A 24,962-nucleotide genomic window follows, 5' to 3' on the forward strand; every position below is an offset into this window, starting at 1 on the left:
TTCCAACTGGCATTCTTGAAGAATGACTCTTGGATAATGACAGTTTTGATCTTTAGGGTGGGCAAGTGGTTGGGGGGGTCAGAAGTTTCTGGGGGGGCACAAGGAAAATCAAGGGGTAGCCCCCCCCAGGCCATGAGCATTATTTTTTAGTGAATAATGACTTAAATTTCGGCCAGTTCCTCACACAAAGCTATCATATGACTTCAGAAAACAGCAGACTATTTTTTTTAAATGTATATATAAACATTTGGAACTTGACAGCCGTGGGACAACTGTAGTTGCTTGAAAAGTGTTGTGTTAAGATGTCCTTTTGTGTTCCACAGAAAAACAGAACAAAAACAAATATGAGCTTGCTATTCCAGGGACTCAGGGATTGACAAAAAGCAAATTTCTGTTTTAGTTAATGCTTACTAATGTGTAATGAAAGGAGTGCAAATTGGTACTTAACATATTTATGTTTTCATCAAAACATGCAATAAGTAATCCAAAATATACATATATATATATATATATATATATATATATATATATATACATACATACATACACACATACACACACACACACACACACACACACACACACACACACACATATATATATATACAAACACATACATTATATATATATATATATATATATATATATATATATATATATATATATATATATATATATATAAAAAAATCACACACAGTTGAGTGAACTATTTCTAGCGAGAAATAGCAAGAAACAGTGATTTCACAAATATAACATTCAAAATAATTTAGTTATTAATGGAAAAGGGTGCATGAAGATTCCCATCTTACCACAGATCGCAAGCAGATTGGGAATAGTCAGGGTTAGGTTACTGAGTAAGCCAGAATAAGAAAAATGTGATTGTTATGTCACTGTGAAAGCATTATGGAGTTAACGATTTAGGAGTTCAGTTAAAATCAGGCCAGGAAACAGGCTTGTGAAGATAAAAGTCAAAAAAGAAAAAGGTAACTAGAGAGAGCTCATGGATCTGCTTTACCGATGGGCCCTAATGATGCTGCCACAGAGGCCGACGGGCCCCTGCAGTGTTAGTATTCCTCCGTCAGCCTCTCTGTCTCAGAGGGCTGGATCTTTATTTCTGCTTTCTGGGATTTGGCCTCATACATCTCTCTCCTGTTGGCCCGTCGGAAGAAACCGCACTGTGGAGGAGGGGGCGGAGCCCAAGGCAGGACATTTTATTACTGATTTCAATAACGAGAGGCAGTGACATTTCAGATCAAGGGAGTGTGGAGTAAAATTGAATTTCATGCACTGCAAGCATGTGGTTGCCATGGTTTAAGTGTTTCCTGTCATTGCTTTTATTTACTGTCCTGGGATAAGTTATAGTTTATGGATAAATATTTTGGAAAAAGCTACTGGCCAAGGGGAGGGTGGTAAGACTAAAGTCCTATATGACGGTACATATAATGAAAGGTGCTTCATCTTATTTGATTTGGATATTGATGAATGTAAACCAAAAGATACAATTATTCTTAACAAATCAATGACAAGTCTGGCAAGTCTGGACCACATATCAGGGTTAATAAGTGACAAGACTATAACCGCCAAGATTTTGATATTTTCTATCTGTCATTTTTCACAAATACCTTCCACAGTATTAGACTGATAATGCCTAATAGCAGTATCCCGGCAACCGCTGCAACAATGATTATCCAGAGAGGAACTTCATATGGCGTCTCCTCTCCCAGCACAGGATCAATGTTTACTAAAAACTACAGAGAGACAGAGGGACATTGAAATAGATGGGCTTTTAGCCATGTCAATAATTGAAATTACACAGAAAATATTTAAAGATAATCAGCGCTGACCTCTCTGGTCTGACTGTCCATTTTGATGGTCGGTTTATCCGTAACTAGCCTCAGCATGGCCTGACCCCTTACTTGCACTCGCAAGGCATTGGTGTAATCCTGCGAGACAAATGAAGAGTGACCACTGAATGTAACAAAAATGATATTGAGGTGTTCCAAGTGAATTTTTGGATGTCTTGTATTTTTATTCTACTGTTTAAAGTGTTGATGCAGTTTAATTTAAACTGAAAACTTTTAAATATTTTAAATATGTAATGAACATTATCTAAAGTATCTTTTTGAAGACTGTTCTTGACTTCTTGACTGATCAATACTGCAAAAGAAATGGTGTAACAAATCAGGAAGAATCTAGAACAGGATTAATGACTTTCACAATGAAATTTCATCTGTCCATCCAACACTTATTGACCTACAGATTACATGTAAACTACACATACTGTAAGTATCACATATGTATTTTCTCAGGAACTTTTTAAGTCTAAACAGACATCCAACTTACATAATTTCAGTAGTACACCCAAACGAGAATAGCCAAATCATACTGTTCATGTGTTACACTTGCTATAGTTTACTTCCATGTTGTTTCTTCATCAAACAGCAAATGTCAAATGTAAATCATGTCAATTGCTGAAACAACGGCGCCACCTTGAGTAACAAATAGCATGTTTAATATGTATGAGTACAAGCATACGGGATACTGATACTGTAATTCACCATTGTTGCACAGAAAATCAGTGTGATATAGTATTTACTTGTATGAATATAAACGTATTTCTCTTGAAATAAACAAAGAAATAGATATCCTATGATAGTAAACTTATATAGATGTGAAATAATACTTTTTTTTTTTTTTTTACACTTACAGAAACGCAAACGAAAACACTGTTACATATCTAGGGTTTCTAAAGACCATATATACTTTTGGTACTTAAGCCAATATAAAAAATGTATTTTTTTTTTTAATTTGGGCGTTTTTTTTTTTTTTTTTTTTTGGTGTGTCACTATTTATAAGAGAACAACTGAGGAATACTAAAGAAGTTGGGTACAACTCCAAAAAATGGATGTGGTACAGGGTGTGGAATGAGGTCCCGAGTCACTTAAGACCCAATTTAAAGATTAGTCAATGATATTATTCTTTAAAATCTTGGGTGTGATATTAATGGAGAAGCAGAGGGATAATATTGTGTTTTTTAAAGTGTTACAATGACTTGTATAAAAACTGTTATAATATAAAATTACTTCTGATCCTCTTATAATCTGATTGGACAGCAGCATTCCAATAGCGCTGATATTTATTATAACAGCACTGGGAAAATTTACTGTCAAAATTCACTCAACTTGTCTGTGTTTGATCCTGATTTGTAACATTTTCATTGGTGGAGTAACAATAGACAAAAATAACTGGCCATATTGTGTCCAAAATGTCCGTTACTTGATATGAAGTTCTTGTTCTTGTTTATAGAACTGTTGTATAAAAGCAATATCACACTAGCAGTAGTGCTGTTGTACTAAAAATCAAAATGAATCACAGCCATGCTGATATTCAGTGCAACAGTACTCTTGCTCCTATGAATATTGCTTGATAAAAAAAAAAGTGTTTTCTCAATGTAAGCCTATTCATGGTACTGTTGCATTTTGCAAATACAGAATAAATGTATCTTATACCAAAAGATGGCAGGTAGATTTGTTGTGTTTTGTGAGGTATGAAGTAAAAAGTTAAAAAAATATATTGCTATTGGCCCAGATTTCCTCTACTTATGAACCTGATCCCCTTAAGAGCTATTTTACTGACCTCCAGCATGGTGCTGTTCCACACACGTGACCTGACTTTGATTTCCGCTTGAGTCGACATGTTCCGCAGTGGGCAGGAGAAAGTTAGACAATGCGCTGTCTGCTTTGAACACTCCTGAAGACAGATAAAAGCCATGCTCAGTTCCACATTCACATTTAGATAATGCAGTGGGGTGTGATGTTTTAAAACTGGTGGGGCACTGATGGTTTTGAGTAGGTAAGGGTCACGATGGTCAACTAGTCGATGAGTCACCCAACAACTGATTAGTTGATTAGTGAGATCAACTTTATAGTGCTTAAGGGCCTATATTTTAGTCTGTTTCTCACCCAAAACCGATTGTATCACATCAGAAGACATGGATTAAGCAACACGAGTGGTATCGATAACTTTTATACTGCCTTTATGTCCCTTTTGGAGCTTGAAAGTTTTGGAACCTATTGACTTACATTGTGTGGACAAAAATATCATGCATCTATGAAAATGTTCTGCAGAAAAAAAAAATGTCATACCAGTTTGAGATGGCATGAGAATGAGTACATGATGAGAGAATGATAATTTTTTGGGTGAATGATTTCTTTAAGATTAATTAGTCAATTAGTCGTTCAGATAACTCACTAATTAGTTAATTAGAAATATGTACAGTAGTTTTGCCCATCCCTAGTTTTGAAAAACCATCACTAAAAATCATTCCTCAGATAGTAAAATGTCCGTCTCACCAGCAGATGGGTCACTTTACGAGGTGTCAGGACGGTAACAGTGGCTTCTGCATAAGGAAAACTGACGCCCACATCTCTCTTCAGTCGCTTAGTACCTTGATCTGACAACTGAAATGAGAAACTAAAGTGAAGCAGGTGTGAATGCACTGAGATCTGATTGAGTGCTGATTGAATCAGATGGAAAACGACTAACTGTGGGCTGTATGTCCTTAGACTCACTGTGAGGTTGAGCGGGTTCACAATCTTCCCCTGTGGGATGCAGCGCGACTCTGACGTTCCTTTGATGACAATCTCTGTGAGATACAGCAGCCATTTCCCATTGGTTACCTCAAAGGGCCATTCAAAGTCAATCATCAGAGTTCCCATGTCTCCCAGAGGTTCTCCTAAAACTTGCACCTGGAACAGGGTAACAATTAACTTATTGTTCCATAAATACTTCCAAAATTCAATGGGAAAACACCTCTTTTTTTTTTTTGGAGGGAGCCTGTCAAATAAGACTATCTTATTATAAAATAATATACAGCAATCATAAAACAAAATACTATAATAATATATTTATTATAATAAAATATTTAATTTTATAATATATTTATTATAAAATATAACATAATATGTGACTATTTTAATAGTCAATACAGTACTAACAAAGTTTATGAATCATTATTGAATTTCATTAGAACTTTATTGGACAAAAATGTGTGGACAAGCCCCCTGTTGACAAGATGAATCAATGTCTTTGAGCAGTTTTGCACAAAGAGGAAAACTGTATATTTTTAATTTCATTAAATAAATAAAATGCTCCAAATTTATTTTGCCAACTTTTAGGAGTACACTAGTACATAAATGGCTTAAAAGCTAACAGAAAAGGCCTAGAAACTACAAAAGTTACATTTTAATGTCATGCAGTCTTTTAACATTTACTAGGGCTGTAAATAATTTTTTTTTTTTTTTTTTTTTTTTTATTGAATTAATTACATGACATGCCGATTAATTTATAGAATAATCACAATTAATCACATACATCATTATCTGCTGAGCAAGGCCTCCAAATAAACATAATTCATATAAATAATACAACACAATTCAAATGTTTATAAATATAATACACAGGGCCTATAATAAATATAAAATACAGATTGCTGCCTGTCTGAACAGAACCACACTTACACGAAACACAAAGTCCACTGAACTTCCCACATCACTGGTGCTGTTCATGGCAGATTCTCCAATCACAGTGCCACTGAAGGACGTGTCCACCACAGGCCGTTCTCTGTACAGGACAGCATGCTAGTGAGTATTACAGCAAAACTTTTGAGTCTCTAAATATTTACATGTCTTTTTATTTTAAAATGATATCCAAGCACTTACAAGGAGAAGGAAGTGAGGACAGTGTTCTTCACTTTCAGAGTGACAGGAACAGGATACAGATCATTCTGCTCACTTATACTAATGGGAGACACAAACGCCATTCAATCAGCCACATTAAATGGAAAGCAGCTGTAGAAAATACTTCAAATCACTTTGTATCACTATGCATAATTCATGAAACATTATGCATCGAGCGGAATCTGTAAACTAGCTCAGTTATTACAGACCACAGGACTTACGTGGACAGCTGAAGATGAGAGTCAATTTGCTCTGTGTAAAGTGTTATTCCAGAGGTTTCAAAGATGAAGATCAATGAAGCCTATAAAGACGTAATCGAGAGTGAGTACAATTTAGTAAAATAAATCCGCTGTACGGTCTGATTAGAGTTCACTTAAATGGCCCATGGAAAATAATCTTCTTGAGTCATCTGAAATGCTTTTTTAATTTACGTACAAATCTTCAGTTGTAGAAAGGTCACTGGACATGTTTTTAGTAAGAAAAAGGTTTTTACCTTCTGATTGCTTTTAAATGGGTTTCCCAGATCGCATATAACTGTCTCGTCAGAGCTGCACTCAATATCAAAACCAGACTATAATGAAGAAAAATATAGAAAATTAAAAGAATATTCAATATTGAAGAAAAATAATATAGAAGAAAAACAACAGAGACAATCTAATTCATAACTAGCTGAGTCTGTCACAAGAACATGAATTAAAATTAAGTATTAAATATTGTTGAAATAACTAGGATTTTTATTTCTCAGGAGAAAAATCGGAAATCAAAAAACCCAAGCAAAAGTCTCCATTTGTTCTCCATTTAATCCCGTTGCTACAGTATGGCACAATAAAAAGAAACATGATTTTGATGAACAGCCTGGTGTGAAGTGGAGTGAAACAGTGCCGTCATGTGGACTCACCTGAGCTCGAACCCCTGAGTACTTGAGTGAGTGGGGAATGATGATGCTGAGCATTGCCTGATGTGCATCCTCGGCCTCTCTGTCTCCATCTGGCATGTTAGTAACCTCCACCATCATCACCAGCTTTTTAATATTAATGTTGAACTCCATGATCTGACTGTCTCCCCGACTGAGAACAAACCAGCATATCCCATAATGTAACATGATATGATATATGATATGATATCATATGATATGATATATTTGAATAATATTATAAATAAGAGATAACATACAGCCAGCCAGTCATCAATAGTGGGTCACTAGTGGTTAATAGTAATCAGCTTTTTACATTTGGTTCCCAAAAAGCTTGACTATTGGCTACATCCTTGTCTTGTATCACTCTGAAGGAGCATATTTTGCAATGGTGACCAGATGATGGTACATTATCGCTCTTATTACATGGCTACTCATAGATAAATAAATAAACATGAAATATTAATTTGAGTGATAAAAGAGATTTAAAACTACCACAGCTATATAGGAAATTGGTTGCCTGGGACAATGGTCAATTATACAGTTTAGAAGACATTATACAAAAATTGTTTACCACAGAATGCTGCAATTGAACAATCAGAATGAAGTATTCCAGAGAGTGGATTAACAATAAAATAAAATGCAAAAAAAAAAAAAAAAAAAAAAAAAAGAAAGAAAGAAAGAAAAAAAGAACAGCTCAAAAGTCTTTTAATTAAAATAAAAACATATATATCAAAAGTACTTTAAAATCAAATACAGATCAAAAGTACTTTAAAAAAATATGTAGATCAAAAGTACTTTAAAATAAAATAAAAATATAGATCAAATGTATTTAAATAAAAAACAATAAAATAAAATATTGATCAAAAGTCCTTCAAAATAAATAAAATATATAATTTATATATATATATATATATATATATATATATATATATATATATATATATATATATATATCAAAGATACTTTTAAAATAAAATTTATTACAATAAAATAAAATATAGATCAAAGGTACTTAAAAAATTGACTACCCATCAATTTATTCTCTTATTCATCTATTCACCCTTCCACCACAATTTTCTTCTTCTGTCTTCCGTCCCCAATAAGAACTCACCTCGGGAAGGGAATATAATTCTCATCTGCAAACTTGGTCTTCAGATGCAGGTTACTGCTACACCTGTTATTAGCACCACACTCCTTGTGAAAGTTAATCTGAGGAAAAAAAACAGACCAAAAGTCTTACACCTAACAACAAAAACCTTCAGGCAGATGTTTCTTTCCAGCTGAGATGGAAATGTCGAGTGGTTTGTACCTCAGTTCTGTCTGTAAGGATCTGCTGGCCACTCAGTACCGGAAAAGCATCCAGATTTTGTAATGTTTGTTGTGCTTTTGCAGTTTGTTCATTTAGGGACACATTAAGAGAGAACACTATAGGCTGAAGTTTGTCACTCACAGGGCTCTATCGGGAGGAGAAAAAACATTCAATACTTTAACAGCCCGGCGCTTTCACTGAGCAGTTTATGTATTTGGAATGGCATACAACCCTACTACTCATTCTATTTTTGCAGTATGCAGTATGTTTACAGTGCACAGAATGCTAAATTTCTGTATGCATGAAATTACCTTCTACATTTTCCAAAATGCACAAAATACAATAATACTGTATCCCAAAATGATCTCAGAAGACTTTTAATTTGCAAAAAAAAACAACAACAAAAAAAAAACACTACAAAACTTTGTAAAAATTTTAAATGCATTATTTTTTTAATTATATTAAATTCTGTGTGAATAAATGTTTGTGTGTGCGCACTGTATGTGCATGTTAATGGTGGTCTAAGCGGGTGGTCTCTCACATTAACACTAAGTTCTAGCTCTTGACACGTGGGTGCGGAGAAGGAGAGAAGGCCTGTAAAAGTGCTCTGCTTGTTGTCAAGGAAACGGACTCGGGTGCCACGGCGATTGTAGTCGGCGTCTATGGTGTATTTCACAGCTGAGAAGGAGGAAGAGGCAAACAGTGCACAGTTAATCAGTCTTGTTTGCTGACTATTTAGGAGTGTTTCAGCAGAGTTTCCACTTACTGATGTCCTCCTTGAAGGCTTTGTTTCCATTGCTGAGAGTGTACCAGAAACACACCTTCACCTTTATGCTGTAAAACATTAATATAATTAGGTTAAATGGCACTAACAGACAGTTAAATTGTGTATCAATGTATCTAAAAGCTTGTTTGTATCAGAATCACCATGCAAATAATTAATTTGCATGGCACACATTTTACAATAAGTGATGCATAACATGTCAATATACTTTTTTTTTACATCAAGGTTTTAGGTTAAAATTATATGAATGTATAATGACAAGTGTGATGTGCAATCATTTTCATTTCTTTTTAGCTTTACACCATTTTTAATCACCCTTTTGCCTTTGCAAGTTCATTTTGGTAACACTTTACAATAAGGCTCAATTCATTAAGTAAGGAATAATTGACGACGGACTGCTGAATTACTGAAAACTAATGCACACCCGAGGTGGTAATATAACCATGCACCTTGGGTGTGCATTATTTTTCAATAATTTAATGGGCCGGAGTCAATTATTCCACTTATACCGTGGTTACCACACCTTAAGACATCGCTCAGGGTTTTATCTCAAGACATTTTCTGGTTTTCGTCCCTAAAACGCTCTTGTGAGTTGAACTACTTTCTTCCACCATGGATTCAAAGTCTTGCTCTGATACAGTCAGAGCCTTCGTTGCTAGTTCGAAAACGTTGCTTTAGAACTAGCAATGGAGGATAGCGAGGCTCGCACTGTTTTACTGGAGGACTTACTGGAGTAATAAGTTAGAGCGTTTGTGTGAGTAAGTTTGTTTTTGAGGGATCGAAAGAGAGAAGCTCAGAAACTGAGAGAAATAGCATGTGGGATTACCTTTATTTGTTGCAGCTCTTGTCAGAAGTAACATCACTTAAAAAAAAAAAAGTACGTTTAAGCACTTCTCAGCAGCAGCGAGTGTCACCATATTTCCATGTTTTACGCTCGCGAGTAAGTGTTCGTAATTCTTATAATGTATGTGTGTCCACGTGTGTGAGTGTGTAAAGAGAGGGGGAGGGGGAGCGCAAGGGTGTTTCCCACAGATATTTCAGATAATATGGAAACTGATATTGATCAAGTGTATCTAGCTTTGATACAGCTCAAGCCTTCACTGCTAGTTCGAAAACGTCACTTTAGAACTAGTGATGGAGGATGTGCTGCTTTTTGGCATTGGAGTAACAAGGTTGTGTGTGTGTTTGTGTGTTTGTGTGTGTGCGAGTGAAAGAGAGGGGGAGGGGTAGCACGGTGCTTTCCACTATAGCTATGTGAGGCTGATTAGGGTGAAATACATCGAAACATAAAATGTTTAGTATTAAATGTTATTGCAGATAACTACAGAAACTGTTGTATTGATCAAGTCGTGGGGTGTGGCTCTATTTGTTGGTCGCAACACGAGCCTCAATGTGTGTGTGTGTGTGTGCATATGTATGTGTGAGCGTGTGTAAATGTGGGGGAGATGAGGGAGCTTTTCAACCAAAATTTAAATAAATGTAGGATATTATAGACATTGTTTGACGTTCTTAACTGATCTACTTTAACCAATGTCTTTGTTTATATGGTTATTTTGCTGTGGTAGCATGTATGGTGTGTATGTGTGTGTGTGTGTGTGTGTGTGTGTGTGTGTGTGAGACGAGAGCGAAAGAGAGGGAGCCCAAGGACACTTTCCAATCGAAATTGAAATATATTTAGGATATTATAGGCATTGTTTGTCATTCTTATCTGATGTACTAAACCATTGTATTTGTTTTAATTGGTTATTTTGTTGTGGTAGCCTCTACAGCTCTTTGAAATAACTGAAATAATTTGGCGAAGTGATATGGAACCATTATCAGAATCAGAATCAGCTTTATTGCCAAGTATGCTTACACATACAAGGAATCTGACTTGGTGACAGGAGCTTCCAGTGTACAATAATACAAAAACAATACAAAAACAGCAGCAAGACATAGATAATAATAAAAAATAGTTATACACATACGTACATACACACACAGACACACACATACATACATACACACATACGTAGTGCAATCTAATACAAATCTGTTATCTGTTATGTACAGTGCAAATACAAATCTGTTATGTACAGTGCAAATTTTTTTTGTTTTTTTAGAGGAATGACATGGCAGAAGATGTTGGATGTGTTGGATAAATATAAACAAGACTAAACTGTGTATTGCACATAGTTATTGCTCAATGGGGCAATTTAACTGTTCATGAGATGGGTAGCCTGAGGGAAAAAAACTGTTCCTGTGCCTGACTGTTCTGGTGCTCAGAGCTCTGAAGCGTCGGCCAGAAGGCAACAGTTATAAAAAGGTAAAGAACAGGGTGAGTGGGGTCCAGAGTGATTTTTTCCAGCCTTTTTCCTCACTCTGGAAGTGTATAGTTCTTGAAGGGGGGTGGGGGGGCAGGCAGGGGGCAACCAATAATCCTCTCAGCAGTCCGAACTGTCCTTTGTAGTCTTCTGATGTCTGATTTCATAGCTGAACCAAACCAGACAGTTATTGAAGTGCAGAGGACAGACTCAATGACTGCTGAGTAGAACTGTATCAGCAGCGCCTGTGGCAGGTTGAACTTCCTCAGCTGGCGAAGGAAGTACAACCTCTGCTGGGCCTTTTTCACAATGGAGTCAATGTGTGTCTCCCACTTCAGGTCCTGTGAGATGGTAGTGCCCAGGAACCTGAATGACTCCACTGCTGCCACAGTGCTGTTTAGAATGGTGAGGGGGGTCAGTGTTGGGGTGTTCCTCCTAAAGTCCACAATCATCTCCACCGTTTTGAGCGTGTTCAGCTCAAGGTTGTTTTGACTGCACCAGACATCCAGCTGTTCAACCTCCCTTCTGTATGCAGACTCATCGTCATGTCGGATGAGGCCGATGACAGTGGTGTCGTCTGAAAACTTCAGGAGCTTGACGGAGGGGTCCTTGGCGATGCAGTCATTGTTGTAGAGGGAGAAGAGTAGTGGGGAGAGCACACATCCCTGGGGGGCACCAGTGATGATTGTACAGGTGCTGGAAGTGAATGTCCCCTATCTCACAAGCTGCTGCCTGTCCGTCAGAAAGCTGGTAATCCACTGACAGATAGACATGGGAACAGAGAGTTGGTGTAATTTATTCTGGAGTATAGCTGGGATGATGGTGTTGAAAGCCAAACTGAAGTCCACAAAAAGGTTCCTTGCATATGTCCCTGGTCTGTCCAGATGTTGCAGGATATGATGCAATCCCATGTTGACTGCACCATCCACAGACCTGTTTGCTCGATAAGCAAACTGAATGGGATCTAGAAAGGGTCCAGTGATGTTCTTCAGGTGGGCCAACACCAGTCTCTCAAATGATTTCATGACCACAGACGTCAGGGCGTCAGGTCTGTAGTAATTAAGTCCTGTGATTTTTGGTTTCTGGGACTTCACACTGCTCCAGGGATCTATTGAAGATCTGTGTGAAGATGGGGGCCAGCTGGTTAGCACAGGATTGAAGTCACGCTGGTGAGATGCCATCTGGGCCTGAAGCTTTCTTCGTCTTTTGTTTCCGAAAGACGTGGCTCACATCATCTTCACAGATCTTAAGTGCAGCTTGAGTAGCAGGAGGGGGGAGGAGGGGGGTTGCAGGAGGTGTTGGTGTTTGTATGAAGTGAAGGTCAGAGTGGGTGTGGGGTGTGAGATTGGGCCTTTCAAATCTGCAGTAGAACACATTCAGTTCGTCAGCCAGTTGTTGGTCCACCACAGGGTTGGGGGTAGCAGTCCTGTAATTTGTGAGTTGTTTCATGCCACTCCACACTGATGCAGGGTTGTTAGCTGAAAACTTGTTTTTCAGCTTCTCAGAGTATCTGCTTTTAGCCACTCTGATTTCCTTGTTCAGTGTGTTCCTGGCCTGACTGTACAAGACTTTATCCCCACCTCTGTAATCATTCTCTTTGGCCTGACGAAGCTGCCTGAGCTCTGCTGTAAACCACGGTTTGTCATTGTTGAACTTTAAATAAGTCCTAGTAGGAATGCACTTATCCTCACAGAAACTGATATATGATGTAACAGTATCTGTGAGCTCATCCAGATTGGTGTCTGCAGCCTCAAAAACACTCCAATCAGTGCAATCGAAGCATGCTTGTAGTTTCCGCTCTGCTTCATTGGTCCATCTCTTTACAGTCCTTACTACTGGCTTGGTTGATTTTAATTTCTGCCTGTAGGTTGGAAGAAGATGAACCAGACAGTGATCAGAGAGTCCCAAAGCTGCTCTAGGGACAGAGCAATATACATCCTTTATTGTTGTGTAGCAATGATCCAGTATGTTCCTGTCTCTGGTTGGGCATGAAATGTGCTGTTTGTATTTGGGCAGTTCATGTGTGAGATTTGCTTTGTTAAAATCCCCAAGAATAATAATAACTGAGTCCAGGTATTGTTGTTCCGTGTCTGTAATTTGATCAGCCAGCTGTTGCAGTGCTGAGTTCACACATGCGTTTGGCACATATACACACTCACCAGAATAAACGAGGAAAACTCCCGCGGCGAGTAGAAAGGCTTACAATTAATAAAGAGCGCTTCCAAATTAGGACAGCACATCCTCTTTAACGTTGTTACACCTGTATACCAACTTTCACTGATGTAAAAGCATGTTCCACCGCCTCTCGTTTTCCCCGTTAACTCCGCAATGCGATCCGCTCTAAACAGCTGAAAGCCCGGCAGATGTAATGCGCTGTCCGGAATGGCTTCACTCAGCCAGGTTTCTGTGAAGCACAAGGCAGTAGAGGTTGAAAAGTCCTTGTTTGTGCGGGTGAGGGGATGTAGTTTGTCCGTTTTGTTAGGAAGAAAGCGGAGATTCGCAAGATGAATGCTCGGCAGGGCTGTTCGAAAGCCGCGCTGATGGAGTTTGACCAGTGCACAGGCTCGTCTTCCTTGCCTTCGTCTCCTGAACAACAAACTAAAATGTCCAGCAAAACGTCTGAATATTCAAAAACCAGGAAAATAATGGTCTGGTATAAGCTGTCGAATGTTCAGCAGTTTGTCTCTGGTAAAACTGACTGGAAAAAGATGACTAAACACAGGACAAACAAATAAAAACAACAAAACAATAGGAGCGCTCCACAGCAAGGCGGCCATCCACAGCGCCATCATGAGAGTAATGCGGTCAAGACCTGGAACTACTTCATAGCCATGCGTTTACTTGAAAATAATTGCACACCTTAGAACGTCTGTCAACCAATCAGAATCAAGTATTCAACAGACCCGTGGTATAACTAATATTAACAAATGGAACCTTATTGTAAAGTGTTACTGAAATTTTACCTCACATGTTGTAAATGCTTAATACCACTTATTAAACATTAGTAATCTATGAAAATGTATGCTTATGTAAAGTGAAAATGTGTTTATGTAAAGTGGACACATTAGAAGCATTTATTAAGGAGTTGCCAACATTAGAAACCTATAAAGTTCAGAACAATTTAATGGTCATCAGGCTTCATTATATTATAGATACTGTAAATGAGCATGAAGACAAGAGAAGTGCAGATTACTTTAGGTAACTAGGACTAGGTACGTTGGGACAGCACTCAAAGAAGCACCATTCTTTTGACATCAATGTGACAAAGAAAGTGACAACACAATTGAGTCAAGACATTACATAAATTAATAAGAACACAAAGCGGACCATTGCAAAATGACATAATCCATCTTTTTAATCTCACTATAACAATCTATTTTATTGTGACATAAATCCTGAATTAGGGCATTTTTTTTATTATTATAAGTATGAATAAGTGTATTTATTATGCATTTATAACATGTTAACTTACATGTTATAAATCCTTAATAAATGCTCATTATTTGGCAAGTATTGCTTGAAAGTAACCCTTTTTCATGTTGTTATAACCACATATATTGGATTTATAATGCATTAGTAAATGACTTATTAGTCATTAATGAACCCCTTTATAAACCCTTAAAGGAATAGTTCACCCAAAAATAAAAATTTGCTGATAATTTACTCACCCTCAGGCCATCCGAGATGTATCTGAGTTTCATTTTGGACTGTTTTGGTTTGTGAACGGCACAAGTTTCTCTTGTAAACAATGACAAGCTTCCTGACTCCTCCTCCACATGACGTCGACTGGAGCGGATTATTTTGATGCACCCTAAATATGCATTTTTGACCGTCAATTCACTTGCATTGTTTAAAGGAGGAGGCCTGAAATGAAATCCTAAAAGTCTTAAATTCTGTTTTGATGAAGAAAGAAACTCAAATACATCTTGGATGGCCTGAGGGTGAGTAAATTATCAGCAAATTTTCATTTTTGGGTGAACTATTCCTTTAACAAAAAGGGAACATTATTGTAAAGTAGGGGTGTAAATCGGACGTTTCATCACAATACGATCTTGAATCGATTCTCTTGGCCTGCAATCCAGTATTTGTCGATACTTCAAAGTCTGCCACAATACGATTCGATTCTGGGGCCTGCGATCGATATTCCGATATTATGTGCCTATATTACATAATCAATTAAATTTTTTTTTTGCCCTCAAATGCAACCAAAATATAATCTGATCATTTCAGATGTTGAAAAATATTATATAGACAAATAATATAAAAAATAAAGTCATATACAAGTTATCATCACTATTTTAATGACAGCTAATTTTTCAGTTTAGTCCAATTCAAAATACTTACATACCCATGACTTGTTTCTAACTATCCGCGTTATCCACGGTTTTCTTGGCTACAACTTCCACAGTTGTAATGAAAAATTCTGTTAACTGGGATAAATGTTAGTAAGGGTGTTCATGTGTAGATGTGTAAAGTCTTATAACTGATACTGGAGCTGAGCAAGTGATTTCTCTTTCCCTCGTTAGTGCTGTTCAGAATGTCACCATTGACAAGATGTTTTGCATGGTCGAACTTCTCCATGGTACTTTAAAATAGCAAATTCTCATGTATAATTCAAATGGGTCATATGCACAATGATATCGATGGAAGCCCGAATTAATCGTGCATGTGAGCCGCTCTGCGTTTCTCACGTGAGCTCACATTTTATGGAGCGCCTGGTTGATGCGCTTGCACGGATCCTGGCAATGGAGCTCACATTTCGTGGGAAGCCCGGTTGACGCGTGCGCACGCCGCACGGATAGCAGACCACAATTTGGCTTCATAGACCCCGCGCACATCCATGTCCCACATGAAAAGCATATTTAGGTTGCTTTATCGGCTGATGGAAATGAGTACAGACGTGGCTGACACGAGAGTATTAAAATAAAGACATCTTAACAAAATGTCTATATCGATATTTACGCATTGTATCGATAACATTGTATTGTTGGTCATTGGATCGATGAATCGATCCAGATCAATGGATCGTTACACATCTAATGTAAAGTGTTACAAAAATAGATGGAGCGTAGCATGTCGCACTTAATGTCACATGTTACTTGTTAACTTCACAAAAGTATTTCATGTCAACTACCTAGTTATGAACAGCATGTGCCAATCCACTATTTAGGTAACATGTTAAGGGTTATGTGTTCTTACCAGGGATCAACACACTGACTTGGGATCACAATCTTGGGCTCCACTGTAAAGTTTTTAGACAGGTGGATGACCGGACGTGCCCTGAAAAACATCCATGAAACATCACATACTCTTTAAGAATATCTTGACAATTCGACATCAGTGCCAACCTCAGACTGTACACTACCAGTCAAATGTGTGGACATACCTACTCATTTTTTATTGTGGCTATTTTCCACACTTTAGAATAATAAAGTCATCAAAACAATGTAATCACATTTGATATTTTAGCTTCCTCAAAGCAGCCACTCTAGACTTTTTGAACTGCACACTCTCAAACAACTTAATGAGGTGCATCCTGAGATGCTTTTTAAATAATATTCCATGTATGGACTCTTTCGCTTTCCTTGGGTTCGTGAAAGGTGCTATATAAATAATAATAATAATAATAAAAAAACTATTATTATTATTATTATTATTATTACCATCAAGTACACCTCATCCATCAAATTTTAGTTTTGTAAAGAAATGCACAAGTAGCCACAATTCATATTTGTCTACAAAATTAATTTCAAGCATTTAGGCATCAACCTTCAGATCAAAAGGTTTTTAAGATTATGAGAAACATATATTTAGTGAAATGTGTCCAAACTTTTGACTGGTTGTGCATATATGTATATAACGTAAATCTGTATCTATATTCATGTGGCCTCTGCATTTAAAAAATAAGGTATCATTCACAGTCCCTCTGAATAATATGAACAGATATAAATACCAAACACTGTTGAAAGACTGAACCTCAAAAGAGCGATGCGGTCATCCAAGGAGCCCACCAAAATGTCAGGGTAATCATTTCCATCCATATCCATTCCTCCGTTGAGAGAGTAGCCAAACGTCTGAAAACCACTGGGACCTATTGATGTTCCCTCAATCACCTAATAAAAGGCAGATGTATTACAGATAATAGCACACATTCTGGCAATCCCATTTTAACTGTAGGAGAGAACACATATTTGAGCTTTTTAGTATTTCCTTTTAACATTACCCTCTGTTTTACATAAATCACTACCAGTGTTTTTGCCAGTGCTTATTATAGCTATATGTCATTCAACAGTCTAGATATAATTTTCAGAAGTCATCTGCTCTTATTTTTATGGCACCTAATATGTGGTTAGAAAAAGTGATCAATTAGTGATCTAACATATAATTATAAAAAAAAATAAAAAATAAAAAAAAAGATGGTGATGTAGAAAAACACAAATAATAATAATAATAATAAAATACTGTTTATTGGCAAAGGTGATCTGTACTGCTTGGCTTTACCTGGCTGGATTCATTAGCTATTCCTTTTTTGCCTCCCATCCATATATATACTTTTCCAGAGTCATGGAAAGGAGCACCAACAGCAATATCTGAGTGTGGAAACCAAGACACAAAACCCAGAGTATAAACCTTCCATAGCCTCCTGATGGCAGCATTGTGGCACAAATTACATGAATTAACTTTCAATTTCTTCACCACTAGCATCTCCACAAAATTTTTACACATTGTCTTTGAAATCATCCTACAAATCACTAACTTATAGTTGTCTTTGCATATTAGTTTAAAATAGGAGAAAGTATTTTGGCATTGAAACAATTACACATCACTTTTTACCATTTCAGGGTTCACACACTTTTTGAAATATGAGTTTGAATTACTACTCTTTTCCATAGACAAGTCTTTTCAGTTGTTTGTCATAACCGGAAAAGGACTTTTAAAAACCTTTGAAATTCAGGCTGATTTATGAACAAGTTTGACCGATTCATTGAAAAGAATCAATTAAAATGGTCAACCAAGTCTCACAGAATAAACGTTACTATAACTACATTTTTGCAAACAGACTTTTGCATGTCGCATTCTACATTTCGCTGCAGTTTCCTGGTGAAATTAACACAAGAGGCACTACAACAACTGAGCGTTTTACTGACTTTCATACAAATCACACCTACAAACAGGGTTGGGTAGTAACGGAATACATGTAACGGGATTATGTATTTAAAATACAAAATATAAGTCTGAAGCAAGTTTGGTGCACAAGAAATAGAAATAAACCTTGTGTAAATTGTCAGCTTTACGCTAAGCTAAAATGCTATTTCTAGCCATTTTACATGCACGTCACCAGGCACAAACATATTTTTTTAGCAGGAAAATTCACGTTGGATCATAATTTTTTTTTTTCTAGTAAGACCTTTCATATTAGGGCAAAAATTGTATTCTTGATAATATTTTTTGTATTGTTTTCCTGTAAAAATATCTAAAAATCCTTAAAACAAGATTCATTTGATTTATCTTGTTTTAGAAACATCATTGCATAAGATATTTAGGTTTTTCAGAGAATGTATTTTTAACATGTGTATTTTGTCTCACTGTACTGGCAGAGTTTTAATAGTCAAAACAAGTAAAAAAAAAAAAAAAAAACTACCAATGCTGAAGAAGTAATCCAAAGTATTTCGAATACATTACTGACGTTGAGTAATCTAGCGGAATACGTTACAAATTACATTTTACAGCATGTATTCTGTAATCTGTAATGGAATACATTTCAAAAGTAACCCTCCCAACCCTGCCTACAAAGGCTGATTATGATTATTTATTATTATAAACACTTATTTTTCACACTGTTACTCACACACTGCTATGTTATGATATCAAAACACTTTTATTCTAAAGCATCATTTGAACAACGATAAATTTTAACACTTGTATTACAGACCCACCTACATTTACACACTTATTCCAATGTTATTAGCAGCTCACCTGATAGAGCGCTAGACTTTGGACTCTGAAGAACACGATTTGAGCCCAGCCAAACATGCAAGCTGACATCATAGAAGAGACACGAAATGATGTGGTTGCTTAAGAAAATTTGCTTTTCATTTCACATTTCGTTTCTGGACATTATTGTTTAGGTGTAGGTGTTGGTTTAGGGTAGGGCTGTCTGTTTGTTTACCTCTTATTTGCTTTAAGGACACTATTGATTAGGTTTAGGTTAACGTTTTAGGTTAGGGAGGTACATTTTACTCTTTAAAACCTCTATATTCACCTTAAAAACCTTGCCTGACCATTTCACTAACTTTCGGCACCCCCACTGAACATTTCACTGGGAAATTGCAGTCAAACGTGTAATAAGGCACATCATTTCATTTTTTCAAAAATATTGTGACTGTCACACAGTTTGAGAGATCAGGCTTCAAAAGAACCATTCGCTCACAAATCAGACATCACATCTGGGTTCAGAGCAACAACACAAGAAGTATATTCAGTAAAGAAATTTCCATGATTTTTTAACACATATAAACACATATACACTGATCAGCCACAACATTAAAACTACACCCCTACTATTTTACGAGAAGTGCCCTGGGATTTTTAATGACCACAGAGAGTAAGGGCCTCAGTTTAACATCTCATCCGAAGGATGGAATAACAACATCCCTTAAAGTATTGTCTACAAAAAAGCTATAGAACATTTTCACAGTCATTGCTCAAGTAAAAGATACAGTTTGAACAAAACCTCTGCAAGAGAAAACACACATTTGCACAATTGTACTTTTGACTCCAAATCTCATCATTACTGAAATACACCGATCAGCCACAACATTAAAACCACCTGCCTAATATTGTGTAGGTCCCCCCCATGCCACCAAAACTGCACCAACCCACATCTCAGACAGAGCGGTTATCTGAGTTACCATAGACTTTGTCAGTTCAAAACAGTCTGGCTATTCTCTGTTGACCTCTTTCATCAACAAGGCATTTCCATCCACAGAACTGCCACTCACTGGAGGTTTTTTGTTTTTGGCACCATTTGGAGTAAATTCTAGAGACTGTTTTGTGTGAAAATCCCAGGAGATCAGCAGTTACAGAAATACTCAAACCAGCCCATCTGGCATCAACAATCATGCCATGCTCCAAATCACTGAGATCACATTTTTCCCCCATTCTGATGGTTGATGTGAACATTAATTGAAGCTCCTTACCCGTAGCTGCATGATTTTATGCACTGCACTGCTGCCACACGATTAGCTGATTAGATAATCGCATGGATGATTGTTGGTGCCAGATGGGCTGGTTTGAGTATTTCTGTAACTGCTGATCTCCTAGAATTTTCAAACACAACAGTCTCTAGAATTTACTCAGAATGGTGCCAAAAAAAACAAAAAACAAAAAAAAAAAAAGTGAGTGGCAGTTCTGCGGATGGAAATGCTTTGTTGATGAGTGAGGTCAGAGAGAATGGCCAGACTGGTTCAGACTGACAAAGTCTACGGTAACTCAGATACCTGTCAGATACAGATACTCTGTACAATTGTGGTGAGAAGAATAGCATCTCAGAATGGCACTGTTTAGGCAGCATGAGGGGGACCTACACAATATTAGGCAGGTGGTTTTAATGTTGTGGCTGATCGGTATACATCAGAGCATCTTTTTGCAGCTCAGCAGACTACGGTGCAGTGGTGGATTGTGTCTGTTGAGTGTAGATTTCATGCTAAGTTGTTACCTAGTTGGTGAGACACAATGCTGGAAAGTAAATAAACATGTCTGTCTTTTACTCTTCATGACAACGATCTTATAGCTAACTAGCTAACCACGTAGCTACATTCATACATTGTCAGCTGAAAAGAAGCTAATGTGTAAACATGTATTTACCAAACTGTTTTGTTCAGGATTCGCAGTTTGTTAGCCCCTTCAACTGAACAATTCCAGTCGATGCATTTACAAAATGTAATATTTAAAAGTCTGGTTTTCCATCGTTGAAAGTTTCCCCTGAACTTGTATAGTGTCATGGTTACTTGCATAACCTCCGTTCCCTGATGGAGGGAACGAGACGTTGTGTTGATGTAGTGACACTAGGGGTCACTCTTGGGAGCCCGAGACACCTCTGGTCTTCGATAAAAGGCCAATGAAAATTGGCGAGTGGTATTTGCATGCCACTCCCCCGGACATATGGGTATAAAAGGAGCTGGTATGCAACCACTCATTCAGGTTTTATGCTGAGGAGCCGAGACAAGGTCCGGCCATTTCAGCGGGTAGTTCAGCGTTGTGGCAGGAGGGACACAATGTCTCAATCCCTCCATCAGGGAATGGAGGTTACGCAAGTAACCATGACATTCCCTATCTGTCACTCACTTGACGTTGTGTCGATGTAGTGACACTAGGGGTCCCTATACGAAATGCCACAAATGGCTGAACTGTGTTACGTGAACTGGTGGTGTGTGGTGGGCAGACCACTGTGTGCCCCGTAGCCAGCACACCAAGTCCACACGTAACCTCCCCCAATATAGTTATGAGTGTCGAACAGCCCTTTTTGGGGACAAGTCGACTACCCAAAAGTTAGAGACAGGCTAACCTAGTCGTGGACTCTTTTCCCCTTCTCTTTTCCACTCCCTAAAAAAGAAGGGGGATTATCCGAATGGGCCGCCAGGTCTAGTCGGCTGGTGTCCCTCCCAAGGGGAGGACACCGCGGAGACCACACCTCGCCCAAAGAGAGTGGGGGTATTTAAGTGGAAAAATACGTCACATGGTCTTTCCGACCATGTGGAGAGTCTTCAAGGTAGATCCTACCCAACGGGGGAGGAGTTACTACAAACATGGAGACTGGGGCAGAGGGGCTCTGCCTAAGGAAGACGCAGTTTGCCAACAGGGAAACGAATTAGTGGAAGATATCTATTGCATGGGGTTAGCCTTACAGGGAACCGCCACATGCGGAGCACCTACCCCAGAACAGAACTCTTAGTTAGCAAATGTACTGGGCCGGCAGTGAGTCTCTCCGACAACTCGACTGCCACAGGGCTTGGAGGAAGTCAACCAGGGAACAAAGTTTGTGAACACTACTGGGAATTAATGGTGCACGTCTTCAGCTCAAAAGGAGGTGGAAGGCACTATGTGCAAGCGATACACCCGGCCGGCTATCCCGGGCTTATCCGCTTGTATTGCATGCCACTACCTAGGACGAAACCGGTTCCACCCGGAGGTTGTAGAACCTTGCAAAGGTGTTGGGTGTTGCCCAGCCTGCTGCTCTGCAAATGTCTGTTAGAGAGGCACCGCTGGCCAGGGCCCAGGAGGCCGCTACACCCCTGGTAGAATGGGCTCGTAGCCCTACCTGGGGCAGCATGTCATGGGCGTGATATGCCATAGTTATTGCGTCAATGAGTCAGTGGGTGATCCTCTGCTTGGAGACAGCGCTTCCTTTCTGCTGTGCACCAAAGCAGACAAAGTGCTGCTCAGAGATCCTAAAGCTCTGCATGCGATCCAAATAGATGCGTAAAGCGTGCACCGGACCCAGCAACGACAGGGCTGGGTCTGCCTCCTCCTGGGGCAGCGCTTGCAGGTTCACCACCTGGTCCCTAAAAGGGGTTGTGGGAACCTTGGGCACATAGCCTGGTTGGGGTCTCAGGATCATGTGACAGTAGCCCGGACCGAACTCCAGGAACGTTTAGCTGACAGAGAACGCTTGCAGGTCTCTTACCCTCTTGATGGAAGTGAGCACAGTCAGGAGGGCAGTCTTCAAGGAGAGTGCCTTAAGCTCAGCTGACTGCAAAGGCTCAAAGGGGGTTCTCTGTAGACCCTGAAGAACTACAGAGAGGTCCCATGAGGGAACGAGGCGCGGTCTGGAGGGATTCAGCCTCCTGGCACCTCTTAGGAACCTGATGATCAGGTCGTGCTTCCCAAAGGACTTACCGTCAACTGCGTCGTGGTGTGCTGCTATGGTGGCAACGTACACCTTCAAGGTGGAAAGGGACAGCCTCCCTTCCAACCTCTCCTGCAGGAAGGAAAGCACTGATCCGACTGCGCGTCTTCCCGTCAGGAACAACACCACTTAGCAAACAGATGCAACTTAAAGGCATATAGGCGCCTCATAGAGGAGGCCCTAGCCTGAGTGATCATGTCTACCAGGAAGGCTTAGGTCTTCCGTGTCCCGTCCAGGGGCCAGACATGGAGATTCCAGAGGTCTGGTCGTGGGTGCCAGATGGTGCCCCGTTCATGAGAAAGAAGGTCCTTCCTCAGGAGGAATCCGCCGGGGGGGCTGTTGTGAGGAGTATGAGGTTCGAGAACCACGTCTGGGTGGGCCAGTAGGGTGCTACCAGGATGACCTGCTCCTCGTCCTCCTTGACCTTGCACAGAGTCTGTGCAAGTACACTCACTGGGGGAAACGCATATTTGCGCAAGCCAGGGGGCCAACTGTGTGCCAGCGCATTTATGCAGAGGGGGGCCTCGGTCAGGGCGTACCAGAGCGGGCAGTGGGAGGATTCTTGGGAGACAAACAGGTACACCTGTGCCTGTCCAAATCGACTCCAAATCAGCTGGACCACCTGAGGGTGGAGTCTCCACTCTCCCCTGAGGGTAACCTGCCATGACAGCGGGGGAGGAGGAGATGGCGGGCGAGTTGTGACATACAACGAGAGCGCAGACCACCTTGGCGGTTGACATATGCTACCATTGCCGTGTTGTCTGTCTGAACTAACACGTGCTTGCCCTGGATCAATGGCCAAAACCTCCGCAGGGCGAGCAGAATTGCCAACAACTTGAGGCAGTTGATGTGCCAATGCAGCCGCGGGCCCGTCCACAAGCCAGCGGCTGCATGCCCGTTGCAAACAGCACCCCAGCCCATTTTGGAGGCATCCGTCGTGACCACGACGTGCCTGGAGACCAGTTCTAGGGGAACACCTGCCCGTAGAAATGAGAGGTCGGTCCAAGGGCTGAAAAGACGGTGATAGACCAGGGTGATGACCACGCGATGTGTCCCGCGGTGCCATGCCCATCTCGGGACTCGAGTCTGAAGCCAGAGCTGAAGCGGTCTCATATGCATCAACCCGAGCTGGGTGGCCACCGCTGAGGATGCCATATGCCCCAGGAGCCTCTGAAAGAGTTTCAGTGGAACCACGGTTTTCTGTTTGAACGCCTTCAAACAGGCCAGCACCGACTGTGCGTGCTCATTTGTGAGGCGTGCTGTCAAAGAGACTGAGTCCAACTCCAAACAAAGGAAAGAGATGCTCTGAACCGGGAGGAGCTTGCTCTTTTCCCAGTTGACCCGAAGCCCTAGTCGGCTGAGGTGTGAGAGCACCAAGTCCCTGTGTGCAAACAACATGTCCCGAGAGTGAGCTAGGATTAGCCAATCGTCGAGATAGTTGAGAGCGCGAATGCCCACTTCCCTTAACGGGGCAAGGGATCCCTCTGTGACTTTCGTGAAGACGCGAGGAGATAAGGACAGGCCGAAAGGGAGGACCTTGTACTGATAAGCATGACCCTCGAATGCAAACCGCAGGAAGGGTCTGTGTCAAGGTAGAATCGAGGCGTGGAAGTACGCGTCCCTCAGGTCTATCGCCGTGAACCAATCTTGATGCCGGATGCTCGCCAGAATGCGTTTTTGTGTCAGCATCTTGAACGGGAGTCTGTGTAAAGCCCGGTTCAGTACTCGCAGGTCCAAGATTGGCCGCAACCCACCGCCTTTTTTCTGTACGATGAAGTAGGGCTGTAAAACCCCTTCTTCATCTCGGCTGGCAAACTGAATCGCGTAGCTGAGTCGGACGGTCCGGACCAGCCATCACGATGGATTGGAAAGCGCAAGCCACGCGTCTGAGTTCCGCGCAAGGGGGACCAAAGGGACAACATCGTGGCATGGCTTTGAGCGGTGCCGCGAGCTCAGGAACCAATCATCGAGCCACGAGGGTTCAGGGAAGAGCGGAGGGTTCCA

General features: G+C 39.8%; 1 protein-coding gene across 3 annotated transcripts in view; it reads right to left on the bottom strand.

Moving 5' to 3' along the window:
• The window catches only part of itga3b (integrin, alpha 3b), a 78,460-nt gene that overhangs the window by 579 nt on the left and 52,919 nt on the right, over nt 1-24,962 (bottom strand). Inside the window, exons 8-25 of one of the 3 annotated variants that reach the window (XM_051673720.1) lie at nt 17,552-17,640; nt 17,027-17,163; nt 16,250-16,330; nt 8,730-8,797; nt 8,505-8,641; nt 7,964-8,110; nt 7,766-7,863; nt 6,637-6,805; nt 6,232-6,309; nt 5,960-6,039; nt 5,721-5,798; nt 5,520-5,622; nt 4,572-4,748; nt 4,353-4,460; nt 3,637-3,750; nt 1,845-1,943; nt 1,623-1,748; nt 1,016-1,175 (exon numbers count right to left, since the gene is read on the bottom strand). In XM_051673720.1, the coding sequence (XP_051529680.1) occupies nt 1,065-1,175; nt 1,623-1,748; nt 1,845-1,943; nt 3,637-3,750; nt 4,353-4,460; nt 4,572-4,748; nt 5,520-5,622; nt 5,721-5,798; nt 5,960-6,039; nt 6,232-6,309; nt 6,637-6,805; nt 7,766-7,863; nt 7,964-8,110; nt 8,505-8,641; nt 8,730-8,797; nt 16,250-16,330; nt 17,027-17,163; nt 17,552-17,640 (2,000 nt within the window). In that variant the 3' untranslated portion in view covers nt 1,016-1,064. Of the gene's footprint in view, nt 1-1,015; nt 1,176-1,622; nt 1,749-1,844; nt 1,944-3,636; nt 3,751-4,352; nt 4,461-4,545; nt 4,749-5,519; nt 5,623-5,720; nt 5,799-5,959; nt 6,040-6,231; nt 6,310-6,636; nt 6,806-7,765; nt 7,864-7,963; nt 8,111-8,504; nt 8,642-8,729; nt 8,798-16,249; nt 16,331-17,026; nt 17,164-17,551; nt 17,641-24,962 lie in introns of those variants that run through there. The other 2 variants (XM_051673719.1, XR_007894850.1) reach the window with 2 other exon arrangements.

Source organism: Myxocyprinus asiaticus, chromosome 36 (assembly GCF_019703515.2).
Source record: "Myxocyprinus asiaticus isolate MX2 ecotype Aquarium Trade chromosome 36, UBuf_Myxa_2, whole genome shotgun sequence".
Classification (NCBI taxonomy): domain Eukaryota; kingdom Metazoa; phylum Chordata; class Actinopteri; order Cypriniformes; family Catostomidae; genus Myxocyprinus; species Myxocyprinus asiaticus.